Source organism: Cibotium barometz, chromosome 3 (genome assembly GCF_041138505.1).
Source record: "Cibotium barometz isolate CiBa-2024 chromosome 3, ASM4113850v1, whole genome shotgun sequence".
Classification (NCBI taxonomy): domain Eukaryota; kingdom Viridiplantae; phylum Streptophyta; class Polypodiopsida; order Cyatheales; family Cibotiaceae; genus Cibotium; species Cibotium barometz.
In genome coordinates, this window is record NC_141048.1 from 66,679,612 (window position 1) to 66,692,296 (window position 12,685).

The window sequence follows — 12,685 nt, forward strand, 5'->3', positions numbered from 1 at the left end:
ATACTATGAAATCCTACTATGGATTGGTTCATTTACATGCTACTTAGCCACATTACTATGTCTTAAAATTAGTTCAATACATAGGACAATGTACACAATTAAACAATGCTTTATATATCATACATCTTTCTCTTAGTACTTTCCCTTGATACTATTTCAATACACAAAACTCCTATACTATAGGATTCATAAATATACTAGTTTTCAATAGCACTTTTTTGCAATAATACTATTTTAGCATATAGTTCAAAAGAGAATCTACACAATACTTTAATGCTATATTTCTAGGGTAAAATAGTACCCTCAAGTAGTATGTCTTTACTCAATGCTCCCACTACTCTTGGGAATCCTTGGCCATACCATTTTACCATTGTGCTATCTGTGGAAAAATTACAACCAAGATACTATCTAAGTACATAGTATTGCCACTACTCTTATGTCCATATATATCATAGTACTATGCCATACATTAGGCAAAATTTGGACTCAAAAAAAAACCTCTAAGAAATGCCATGTCAGCTTTTTCTAGAAAAATTGACTGATGGCTAAATTTTTGCAAAACAAAATTTTCCGAAGATTGTAGATGAACCTACTCCATATCTTTCCACAATGATATATGGCATGACATGCAATTTTTCATATTCAAAAAGTTCTCAAATTGGTGATGACGTGCAACTTCCCAACCTTAGCCTTTAGATCCTTTTTTAGAAGCGCACATAGGAACTTCCTAACCTTCAAGCAATCAAAAATCCACCTTTGTCTAGCGTCTCGAGTTACTCTAGAGAAACCTCTCGGGAGTGTCCAACATTCGCAACAATCTTGACCCAAACCTGGTGTATGAGACACGCATGTTTAATCTCTCGGGAGTGTCCAGCATTCGCAACAATCTTGACCCAAACCTGCTGCCATGAGTTATACTATGAGACACGCATGTTTAATCTGAGACGGCCATGAAAGTTTAAACGCATTAAATAGAAAGCAACGGCTATATAGTTCCTAGCCTCCTACTACCCAACAAGTGAATTCTCACAAAAAAATTCCCAAGCTCCAACATATGCATTAATATTGCTCGCACCATTGCAGACTAACACAGACATTTTACCACGAAGGAGCACAAGATTATGGTGACAAAAATGTGTCGTATGCTGTGCCTTCTCGAGGTGGCAAGACCTTCAAAGTAGACCCACTATTTAGAAACGTGAGAAGCTTTCAAAAATATGTTTATGGAAGTTGTGTGACGACATTTGTCAAGAATTCCAAATCTTATGGAGGCAGGCATTTCACAAGTGTTAGTTTGTGATTGAAGTTCCCTCAGCTCTTCAATACCCATCTTTGCAATTATAGCTTAAGAAGTAGCATCCTCTTACCAAATCATTCTTTTTTGTTACCAAGACCAATTTACAGATTGGGGTCTTCTTGCATGGCTCTAAGCTGTGCAGTTTATTCTCGATGGCATCTCACTTTACACCTTAGAGCTTCCAGCCCCAAGTGGGTATTGTAATAAGCTCTCTTATCTCTTTGATGAATGCTTGAAATGTCTTCTTATCCATCCAATTCAGCAGTTGGTCGGTAAAAGTCCATGGTCTTGTAAAGCTGCCTACAAAAGCCAACTTCTTTTAACCATACGTTTCATTTTAACAGGACGCCATTGCTATAGACATGCTGCGTACAACTCAATTGTGCCAGTCACAATGCTTTGCCTGTAACCAACTCAACTCTGTGTCCATTTCACCATGCCCCTACCCTTGCTAACATACCCAACTCAATACACATGGTACAAGCTCTGGGAGAACATGACAAGCAAATTAATTATTTATCAGCATAGCATCATAGATCTCAAAACCCACCTGGATTGAGATAAAGCAAACCTCTTACTTCAAAAGAATCTTGTTCCCCAACCACAGAACCACCTTATGTGCAAGCCTTCAACCGACCTTCCATCCTAGTACATATACCCATACATTGAAGTCACTACCAAATTGTTAACACAAGAAACATGGAGCTTGCCTTGATTAATCACTGCTTCGCATCAAGGACACGAAAATCACAAACCAAGCTTAGTTGAGCATATCCCTCGTTGCTGAAGCCACAAATCCTCCACAGTTCACATGTGTCAGGAAAGCTGCTGTGTAGATAACAGCCAGATATACCTGTGCAAGATATCTTGTCTAGCCCACTGAGTCTGTTAACCTTGCAAGTTTGTTTAGCTCAGGACCGTTTTCTCTGGAAATCTTTTGTATGTGCCCCATATCCATGGATGAGCAGAGACAACCTCAGCAACCGAAAGGCCAAGCTGCCAAAGTTAATAGATACAACCTGAAATGAAATCCTGGTCAACTGAACAGGCATCAAGCAAGACCAGACATACAAGGGCGTGCCGATATTCCAAGACGGGAAAACTTTACACAGCGCTCATGCAAATCAACGTGCACCGCACAAAAGCAATGCATAGCTGTCCCACTTAATTTAAAATAGCCAAAGGCGTAGAATACTTATTATGCTGCCAAAATATACAAGGGGTCGAAAGTACAGAAACCATTTGCACAACTTTTCAAAGAGCACGCGATAAGAAGAACCTACCGTGAAAATTGCAGAATTGTCTTGATATATGCTAGTTAAGAAAAACTATTGTTATGCAATGCATAGCTGTCCCACTTAATTTAAAATAGCCAAAGGCATAGAATACTTATTATGCTGCCAAAATATACAAGGGGTTGAAAGTACAGAAACCATTTGCACTACTTTTCATAGAGCAAGCGATAAGAAGAACCTACCGTGAAAATTGCAGAATTATCTTGATATATGCTAGTTAAGAAAAATTATTGTTACACAACTGAAATTTTTAACTACAAGTTTTGTTTTAACACATGGATCAGTGAAATAGACATGCAGCATACATCTTAATTGTGAGTCACATAGCTCTGCAGGTACCCAACTTAACTCAATTTCCCAACTCAATAAATATGGTAAAAGCTCTGGGAGAGCATGAGAAGCAAATCGATTATTTCTTGACTTCATTGATCTCAAAACCCACCTGTACTGAGATGGAGTATACCTCTTACTTTAAAAGAATCCCGTTCCCCAACCACAAGGAAACACAGATCCAACTTATGTGAGAGCCTTCAACCATAGCACAGATACCCATTACATTGAAGTGAAAAATGGAGTTTGCCTTGATTTATCACTGCTTCTGCATCAAGGACAAAACAAGCTTTGAGTATAGCATATCCCTCCTTGCTGAAGCTATGGATCCGCCACAGTTCCTTCCCCCATGCTGTGAGAAGATAGGCAGAAAATACCTGTGCAAAATATCTGCCTAGCCAACTGAGTATGTTCCCTAACTGATGCAAGTTTGTTTAGCTCAGGCCCGTTTTCCCTGGAGGTCTTTTGCATGTGCCCATTATCCACGGATGAGCAGAAACAACCGAAAAGCCAGGCTTCCAAAGTTAAATAAACAGATACCACCTGAAATGAAGTCCTAGTCCACTGAACAGGCACGAGAAGAAAAAGCAGGGAAGACCAGACAAAACACCAAGTCATACAAGAACATGCTGATATAGGAATAAACTTTACACAGCATCTGCATGAGTTGTGCCTCAATTGCACATGCAAATAGTACATAATGTGTGAGCAACACAAAATCTATGCATAGCTGTCTCACTAAATTTAACCTAGCCAAAGGCATAGAAGGTGGCACTCTTGCCACCCAAATGAGCTCCAGGGCTGCAATAGTTGAATGCTGGCAAAAAGTACAAGGGGTTGAAAGTACAGAAACCATTTGCATTAGTTTTCAAAGAGCAAGCAAAAAGAAGAACCTATATGAAAATTGCAGAATTGTCTCGATATATTCTACACTAATCTAAGTGCTAGTTAAGAAAAAGTAGTTTCTAGTGAAGTGAGCCACAACCAGCAGTATAACCAAGCCCTCACAACGTACCAGCACTAGCTGTTTGATTGAACCAAAAACAGTAACTCATAATTTAAACACAAACCTCTCTCCTAAACCAAACAAGGCCTCATGGCTCTGCATCAGCTCTGGGCAGTCTGAACCCCTCCTGACCCAGCTGAGACATTAGTTGAATCAAAGCCCCCATTACTGGCACTTCCTGGCAGATCACCTGAAGAGCCATGTACCTGCTGGGCATACACATGCTGAGTGGAACCTTGAGAACCCTGCTGAGACCGGTGGTCAAAGGAATTCCCATCACTGTAGCCAGGATTAGCTTGCACCCCTCCATGTGTATAGTTTATTGCAGATCCTTGCTGTCCATAACTTTGCTGAGCAGAGCCTGCCTGAACATAGCTGCCTTGAAGTGCAGAAGGTGGTGTGGATCCTTGGACACCGTAACTGGGTAGCATGGACCCGTGTGTTCCATACATGAGAGGGGCAGATCCCTGTTGCGGTGTTCCATAGATAGGTGAAGCAGATGCTTGTGGTCCATAAGGTCCCTGTTGTCCATAGCTTGGTTGCAACGGTCCTCCTTGTCCATAATTGCTTTGGGAAGGCCCTTGAGTACCGTAGCCAGGCTGGGCACTTCCAGCCTGTCCATATGCTGCTTGAGCAGCTCCGCCTGGTCCATACCCTGCCTGAGCAGATCCACCCTGCCCATATCCTGCTTGGGAAACATCCTGCTGGACATAACTTGACTGAACAGGGGCCTCCTGCTGTGAGGCCCCCTGTGTTGCATAACCAGGCTGAAAAGAACCTCCCTGTCCATATGCTGATCGGGCAGCATCCTGCTGGGCAAAGCTTGAGACTTGCTGGCCATAGCCTAGTGGTTGGTTTGGAGCCTGCTGGCTATAGCTAGGCTGAGTTGTCCCTTGCTGTGCATGAGCTTGTTGCACTGGTCCTGGAAGTGTGTAACCAGGTTGTGTGGAAGAGCCCTGCTCAGAAGGTTGAGATATGCCCTGTGATCCATAGCTTTGCTGTGTGTAACCTGAAGGAGGAATTGTTGGCTGCCCATAACCTTGTTGAGCAGATGCCGCCTGGCTGTATGGCTGTTGCTGGCTATAGGCTTGTGCATACGGCTGTTGTGCAGGAGCAGATTGGCCAGGGCTTTGAGTTGCAGATCCCTGCTGCCCATAGGGACTCTGCAGACTATAACCTCCTTGTGGTTGATTATAGCCAGAGTTACTGTCAGTGGGACTTGCCACTGCCTGATTTGGCTGGTTGTAATAGCCCTGAGATGCAGTTTGCTGAGGCTGCTGGCCTGGAGCGGGGACACTTTGGGCAAACCCTCCATATGGTTGAGGCTGTCCAGAGTACTCTTGAGCTGGTCCTGCGGAAGGCTGTTGTGTGTATCCTCCATAGGACTGAGTTTGGCCAGAATATGGTTGAGAGGAACCTGGGGAAGGCTGTTGGGTATAACCTCCATAAGGTTGAGATTGGCCAGGGTACTGTTGAGGTGGCCCCGCAGGAGGCTGCTGGGCATAGCCACCGTATGGTTGAGACTGGTACTGTTGAGGTGGACCTGAATACGACTGCATTGGAGCACGAGGTTGACCCCACTGGGGTGGTCCAGGTGGCCTGAAACCTTGTTGATTGTAGCCCCCCGTTGGGCCCCTTGGACGATTCTGCACAAATAGGTGATTCATAATAAAAAAAAGCAGATTCCCAAAGCAATACACACATAAAACCTTAGACAAGTGCCCATTAGGCAAAAATGAACATTCAGCAGACATAACACCTTCATAATTAAAATAATTGGGGGAAAAACTATTTGCCACCTTCCCCCCTGCAAGACTTCTAGACCATTTGAGCTCATCAAAAGAGAAAACTTATATCATGCTTGTGTTTATAAATATGAGAGCTATAGATACACTCACCTCGTCTGACGACCTGAGCTTTCATGTTATACCTAGTTTGAGACCGTACCTACTTAGAGCAGTTTCCATGGGTGGGTCCAACTCAAATGAGAAAACCTGAAATCACTGAATTCACCACATGCGAATAGACCTCACATCAAAAGATACAGGCGTCCATTGGCAACCAAACTGAACGCCATGGGCACGCTAGATAATATCCAGTATAAAAAGCTATAAAATAAAATGGCTTCTTATGCTGAGTCTCACAGAGAAGCATAATTCAATCAACAGCCGATAAGGTCTGATTTTCTATCTAGCAAGGAGAGTGGATAGTATGACATCCAAACATAACAAAAGCATGTACTGTTGCCTCGTGCTAATCTTCCCTGCAAAATGTTACAGCAATACTGATTTCCATAGAAAGCTGTGTAAGAGCCGGATCCATAATCTCCCTTACCGCACGTCTAAAGTAAAATATCATGCCTGTATTTCATTTTCATCAGAATGCAAGCAAGAGCCACAGTAATACTCAACTCATCCAGCATCTGTGAAATCTGCATGAAATTACTGGTTTGAGATAAGACCTACTTAGAGCAGAAAGATCATGCCTGTGTTTCAATGTTATCAGCATGTAAGCAAGAGCTACAATATACTCAAGTTATCCAGAACCTGTGGAATTTGTGCCATTACTGGTTTGAGGTGGTGATACCTACTTAAGGGCAGATGCCAGATGGCAGAGGGCCTTCTTAACAGTAAAATAGACTAAGTCAACGACCCAGCTGCACCTTTAAGCAGGGTAAAAGATATCACGGCTTCCCATTTTTGCAAGAGTTTCATCAGAGAAGAAGGAAATCTACCCACAAATCCTCTCGATACAAACTCTTCCCTGCAGACAGTTCTCATATCCATTCAAACACTCACTCACAAAATAGGCATGGGAAACTCGACATTAAATGCAAGTAAGTCCTTTTTAACCACGCACTGGTGAATCTCTAGATTCAAATTGTTACAACTTCAGGCTACCAAAACTCCCCCTTCATTACCGAAGGAGATTCAAATGATACACCTGCTTAGAACAGCACACATGAGAATGGGCCAGAGTCACCTTGAAACACTAGGTATGAGATCTCAGAAGAAGCTGGTAGGTTTAACCCTCTAAACAAATAGGTAATCGTTATATTTATCTTACTTGATAACCAAATATAGGGACCTTCTGACTCATCTGATATCCTCCTTGCCTACCAACAAGGAACGTTCAATAGCTAAACAACAGGTGCAAACTAACAAATATATCCAGTTCACTTATAAATGTAGAATGTTGCCTACTAAGAGGGACCGTGGCAATAACATGCCTGCGGACTTCAAAGAGAGCCACGTTAACAATTCCAGCAAGCAAGGTTAATTTGTACAAGGTTGAGAAATATCATGGACGAGAGGAGGGAATAGCTGCACTTCCATGAGACCTCCCAAGAAAAACAAAGCTAGATGTTAAAAAGGGGATTCATTATAGAGAAAGTCTTCATATCTTCAGTGTGGATTTTGGTCAAAAGTGAGTACTGTGCAGTGAAAATTCTTGAGGCATATGGCATTGCAAGTGTAAACACATAAAGTTCTAAAGCAGCACTATTTCCAAAACTGGTGTATTATGAGGAGAGAACGCTCAGGCTATCTAGTTGAATGCTTCTTCTCTGGAATTAATAAATGCTGTTTTTCTGGAAGTACTAACTAAAGTCAACTGCTAACCCGTATTACTCCTAATATGACCCATGAGCTATGAACTATATCCATAGCCAAGAACAAAAGGCATTCTCCTTAATCTACAAAACTTCTACAAATCATAAATTCGAATTTAGGATATAAGAGAAAGTTTATTACAATTGTGCTTTGCTGCCATGCACAACATTCAGAGGCTATTTGTAAACAAAACTTACTTAGAAGATAAAAAGCATGTTAGGCATTGAACAGGCAGTTATGCAGGCTCAGGATAGGGACATGATTTTCTTCTTGGGCAGTTAGCCACATTCATGCCAGGGGTCAGAAAGGCATTGAACTTTCCACATGATAACAAATTTTTGTGTGCTTCTACACTGCATTTAGAATCCTTTTAGATATGACAAATTTCTGTGCCAAAAATTCTGATCATATTGCATTGGCATATGCCAATTCCCTTCATTTCATACAAAAATTTCAACATCCTCTTCTACCAAGCTAAACATCACAAATTTCACCTCTGTGAAACCTAGGCCATTCGTAGTCATCTGCATTCACAACTTCAGAACAAATAAATCATGCCAGCTTTTACTACTGGAATAAAAAAAGTAAGAACTCTCCCCGTTCAAACACCTGAAGACGTAACCTTAGTACTACTTGATGACAAAACCTACTAAATACCAAAACCTTGGTGCACTTGTAAGATGCTCTTCAAATGTTCTTCTGATAAAACATCTACTATGAAGATGGAATCAAAGCTCATCTTCTTGAGTCACACTGCATTGCCATGTGCAAACTGGCAACACTGCTTTCCAAATAAATAAGCTAAGGCTCTACACCTAATTGTTTATGCGAGGCAAATTTCACCTCTGCAAAAATCATATTCCATGTTTGGTCATTTGATGAGCCGAGTCATCATCCTGGTCTTTACAACATAAGAAAGAACCCAACACATGCTTACCAAGTCAAAAATAAGACGTACTAACAAAGGAGACAACTTTGTTTCTATCTCCCATGACAGTTGCCCTAGTAAGCACATAGCAGCAGGCCAGCTTTATGTTGATCCATTCTACATAAAAGACTAAACAAGTTGTTCAACACAATTTCTTAGGTAAGTACAGTCAAACTCTTGAGAACAGCATTATGTTGGCATATCCTCTGTACTAGACTAAACAATTTGTTAACACACTGTACATGGTGAGTATTATCAAGTTCTTGGGAACAAGAGGAGCTTCTTGAATATAGGGACCAAACTCTATACTTACATGACATTCTTTGCAAATAAGTCCACACCATCAACCATATCTTCATCAAAACTACAAGCAAGAATCGCTTCTCTAGACAATGGCATTTCATATAGTTAGGCATTCATCTTTTAGCAAACCTGAAAGTCCAGTTTTGCTGAAAAATCATGCAAGCTTAGGTTACTGCTTAAAATATCTTTTAAGTTGTAACTAGCTTACGATAGTACCATTCAGAGCAGTTTCCACAACCCCAGTAGATGTTCGGAGCATAGAGATCAGATAAATGTCAAACCAGTTTCAACTCATTACCAAGGCTACAAGATGATGGCGAGGCCAAAAACCACTGCAACTCCTAAAAGGAACGAGACCTCCAGAATCAAAAATTTTGAGAGAAGTACCCTACCACTTGCCTGCTTGGTCCTCGAAACTTGAGTTGAGATTTACCTAACATCAGAATACTGGAAGCACTCGCGACCAGATGTGTAATCCTTAATTCTAAAACAGTTCATAACTTTCAAGAAGTAAATGCAGTCTGCCTAAAATATCAAGATCATTACAACAAGACAAAATCCTCACATGCACTTGGTAAAACTAATGGGCAGTAATAAGCAGCAACTTTAAGAACCTGCATTCGTGACATGCACTTGCTTAAGAAATCAAGGAAAGCAAAAGCATAATGCAGCAAGTAGCCTGACATTGTGAAAGCATATACAGATGATGACACCCACACCAAAGCCCACCCAGGGGAAGCCTACCTCACTAATCACTTCTTTGATTAGTTCACTTGCCATATCAGTCTGTTGTTTAGTGCCTACTAAAGTAATAACTCTTTCCTGGCCATAATCCAGCGTTGAAACAGGCACAAGCTGTTCAAGACACACATCTCTGTAGTTAGTTTCATATTTTCACACCTAAAAAAATGGCATAACATGTACATGTACGTGCAGGTAACCTGTATGCGAGCCCCCGTCTGGCTTTGCAAATTTTTGATAGTATCTCCACCTCTACCAATAATAAGTCCAACCTTTACCAAACACAACGAAATAGGCATGAGAGTGCGTGGAGTGCACATATGATCAAACATCTAAACAATTTCATGCCTAAGAAAATCGGCAAATCACCTTATTATTTGGAACCCTTATTTGAACAGGTTCTCCAGAAGAGGCTGACCCTCCAAAGCCACTGCCTACAAAGGGACCTGGACCTCCAGCTTCAGCCTGCAAAGATCCCAAATCATGAGTACAAACTTTCTGCCAGCTGGTACTGAACAATTTTGTGTGCAAAGGGCACACTGCTGGACATCAAGCATCCAGAGAAAGCAGGTACATGATGGAAGAGGCGTGCTCACCTCTGCAATGACATCCTTTATCAGCTGTTCTGCACGGCTAATCTGGTCAGGAGTTCCCATAATCTCAACCTGCCGTGATGGGGCTTGCGGATCATGATCAGCGTCCCTTGTAATTTGTATCCTTGCACCTGATTGGTGCTGTAGATACTTGATAGTTTCTCCACCTTTCCCAATAACCACACCAACCTTTAAAACACGAATAGAGATTATGAGTAAGTATCCATGCCACCAAACTCGTCAATGATGACTTGCTAGACCTAACACAACAAACTACTACCCTGCCATTCGGAATATCCATCTTCCTAGACTGAGGATATCCTTGCATATTGTAGAAATTTCCGCCCTGATCTTCACTATGATGTTGCATCTGTGCACGTTCCTGGAACATCTGTCCTCGGTCATGATCTGTAATGGTAATAATAGAATGGATCTTTATAACTTAACACACAAGCAGCACCACTAAATATGTCCTTATACAGCACCTTGAAATATAATTGACAGTCATTTGAATCAAGCCTTGAGGTGCGCTAAGCTTCTTAAGAAAATGTAACCACTATGGAAGTGGCACTATTTTCCAGACTGGCAAGCTCCTGAATTAATGGGTAAAGGCAATATTTCAAGTATTACAAAAAATGCAGACAGAAAAATGATTGCCATATGGCCAAAAAACAAATGGAAACTCTTTCAAAAGTCTAGTCTGCACAAACTCTTACCAAGGCCAGGTGACACTGCACCAAAAGTCATGCATCCACATAATCTCAGAAAACATAAGGAAGCAAGAGATGAGGATCAACATAATCAATGACAACAATCTCATGACGCTTGCATGATCATGACACTTAACACGTTAACTAAATAAACATACACTAGAACACTACCATTACGACATTTTTGAGACAAATAGATGTGCAAACATCCATGTTCATCAGAGGGCAGAAGAGACGAGGATCAACATAATCAATGACAACAATCTTGTGACCATAGCTTGCATGATCATGACACTTAACAGGTTAACTAAATAAACATACACTAGAACACTATCATTACAACATTTTTGAGACAAATAGATGTGCAAACATCCATGTTCATCAGAGAGTAGAATAGATGTAAAGACTGAGGGCTGTATACCATCACGAGCGTACGCTGCAGGGACAGCGTTAACATTCCCAGCAAACTGTTCATCCGCATCTTCATCTGTGCGCGACCGTTTCGAGTCTTGAGCAACTAAGCGGGCCACAATCTGCTCTGCTTTTTGCTTTGCGATTTCAATATTGCTGAGAGCAGAAGGCGGGGCAGTATTAAAAGAGCCACGGGAGTCAGAGGGAGGTCCGGGAGGACCAGAAAAGCCAGCGGAAGGTCCAGAAAATCCTGATTTTCTGTCATAATCACCACCAGGAGCCCCAGAAAAGCCTGTTTTACGCTCAAAATCGCTGCTGGGAGGCCCAGGAAAACCTGTCTTCCGCTCTACATCGCCACCAGGAGGGCCAGAAAAGCCTGTTTTCCTCTCCAAGTCCCCGCCAGGAGGGCCGGAAAAGCCTGTTTTCCTCTCGAATTCGCCAGCCGGGGGGCCGGAAAATCCTGTTTTCCTCTCTTGCTCGCTAGATCCAGAGAACCCTGACTTACGCTCATACTGTTCAGGCGGAGGTCCAGAGAAGCCTGTTTTCCTCTCGTACTGTTCACGAGGTGGACCTGAGAAGCCAGTCTTCCTCTCGTGCTGCTGCTCAGGTGGAGGCCCTGAGAAGCCCGTTTTCCTCACGCGATTGCCCGGAGATGCAGAAAAACCCGTGTTCCTCTCATGATCCTCGCTGTCTTCGTGTTTGCGTTTGTTGTCAACGCGAGGAGGGGGGTAGTCATCGAAAGCCGCCCCATGGCCGTCTTCAGCCATTGCTCGACAGAAACGAGAGAGAGAGAGAGAGAGAGAGAGAGAGGTGAGAGAGCAGTCACCCACAAGCTTAAAGTGGCCAAGAGATAAAAACTTGCTACAAAAACCCTAAACTTTATGAGAAGCTTTCACAATTGAAGGTGGTAGGCTACCTAGGGCAAAATGTACACAATTGAAGGTAGTAGGCTACCTAGGGCAAAATGTACAGAAGATGGTAGATTTTCCTAAGAGCCTCATCCCACAGTCCTCCACCAATACCAGAGCTATATTCCTCACGTTGTCCCACAATACAATAAGCAATCCGTTTTGCATCCCTGCAAACAGGTTTCGAAAATTTATTTACAAAATATCTTGTTGTTCTTTACCAAATTCAACAAACAAGATCATATATTCCTTTCCATAAGTGAAGGGGAAGGCTTGGTGACCGAGAGAATAGCAGAGTGTTGTTAAATTCTCGTCTTTCAAACCCAATAGCAACGCTTTTGAATTTTAGGAGAAAAAGAGGGATAAAGTGGGGTCTACCTAAATTCAGGAAAAAAAGTGATGCTGCTAATGCTGCTACATTCCTGTGTAGGACGATGCCCTAAGTGGATGTGAAAGGTATAGCTCTAGAGCATCTAATACAATGGGATATACACACATAATCTAGCCACACGGATCCTCATGAGCACATCGATCCCATAAGTCAACCACTTT

General features: G+C 42.1%; 1 protein-coding gene across 1 annotated transcript; it reads right to left on the reverse strand.

Moving 5' to 3' along the window:
• Positions 1–3,539: 3,539 nt before the first annotated feature.
• Positions 3,540–12,154, reverse strand: LOC147640433 (uncharacterized). The gene is made up of 7 exons (XM_086780479.1): positions 11,236–12,154; positions 10,385–10,512; positions 10,108–10,293; positions 9,881–9,976; positions 9,712–9,783; positions 9,515–9,625; positions 3,540–5,574 (listed from the first exon to the last, which is right to left on the reverse strand). The coding sequence occupies exons 1-7, from the start codon at positions 11,990–11,992 to the stop codon at positions 4,030–4,032; spliced, it is 2,895 nt and encodes a 964-aa protein (XP_086636605.1). The 5' UTR covers positions 11,993–12,154; the 3' UTR covers positions 3,540–4,029.
• Between the last annotated feature and the right edge of the window lie 531 nt (positions 12,155–12,685).

Bases quoted from the DNA above. Each gene is read 5' to 3' on its own strand.
- LOC147640433 (XM_086780479.1), bottom strand. From the start codon at position 11,992: ATGGCTGAAGACGGCCATGGGGCGGCTTTCGATGACTACCCCCCTCCT. The intron at 10,513-11,235 runs GTATACAGCCCT...TTACCATTACAG, and splicing joins TGCAGCGTACGCTCGTGATG to ATCATGACCGAGGACAGATG. The intron at 5,575-9,514 runs GTAGGCTTCCCC...CTATTTGTGCAG, and splicing joins TCAAAGAAGTGATTAGTGAG to AATCGTCCAAGGGGCCCAAC.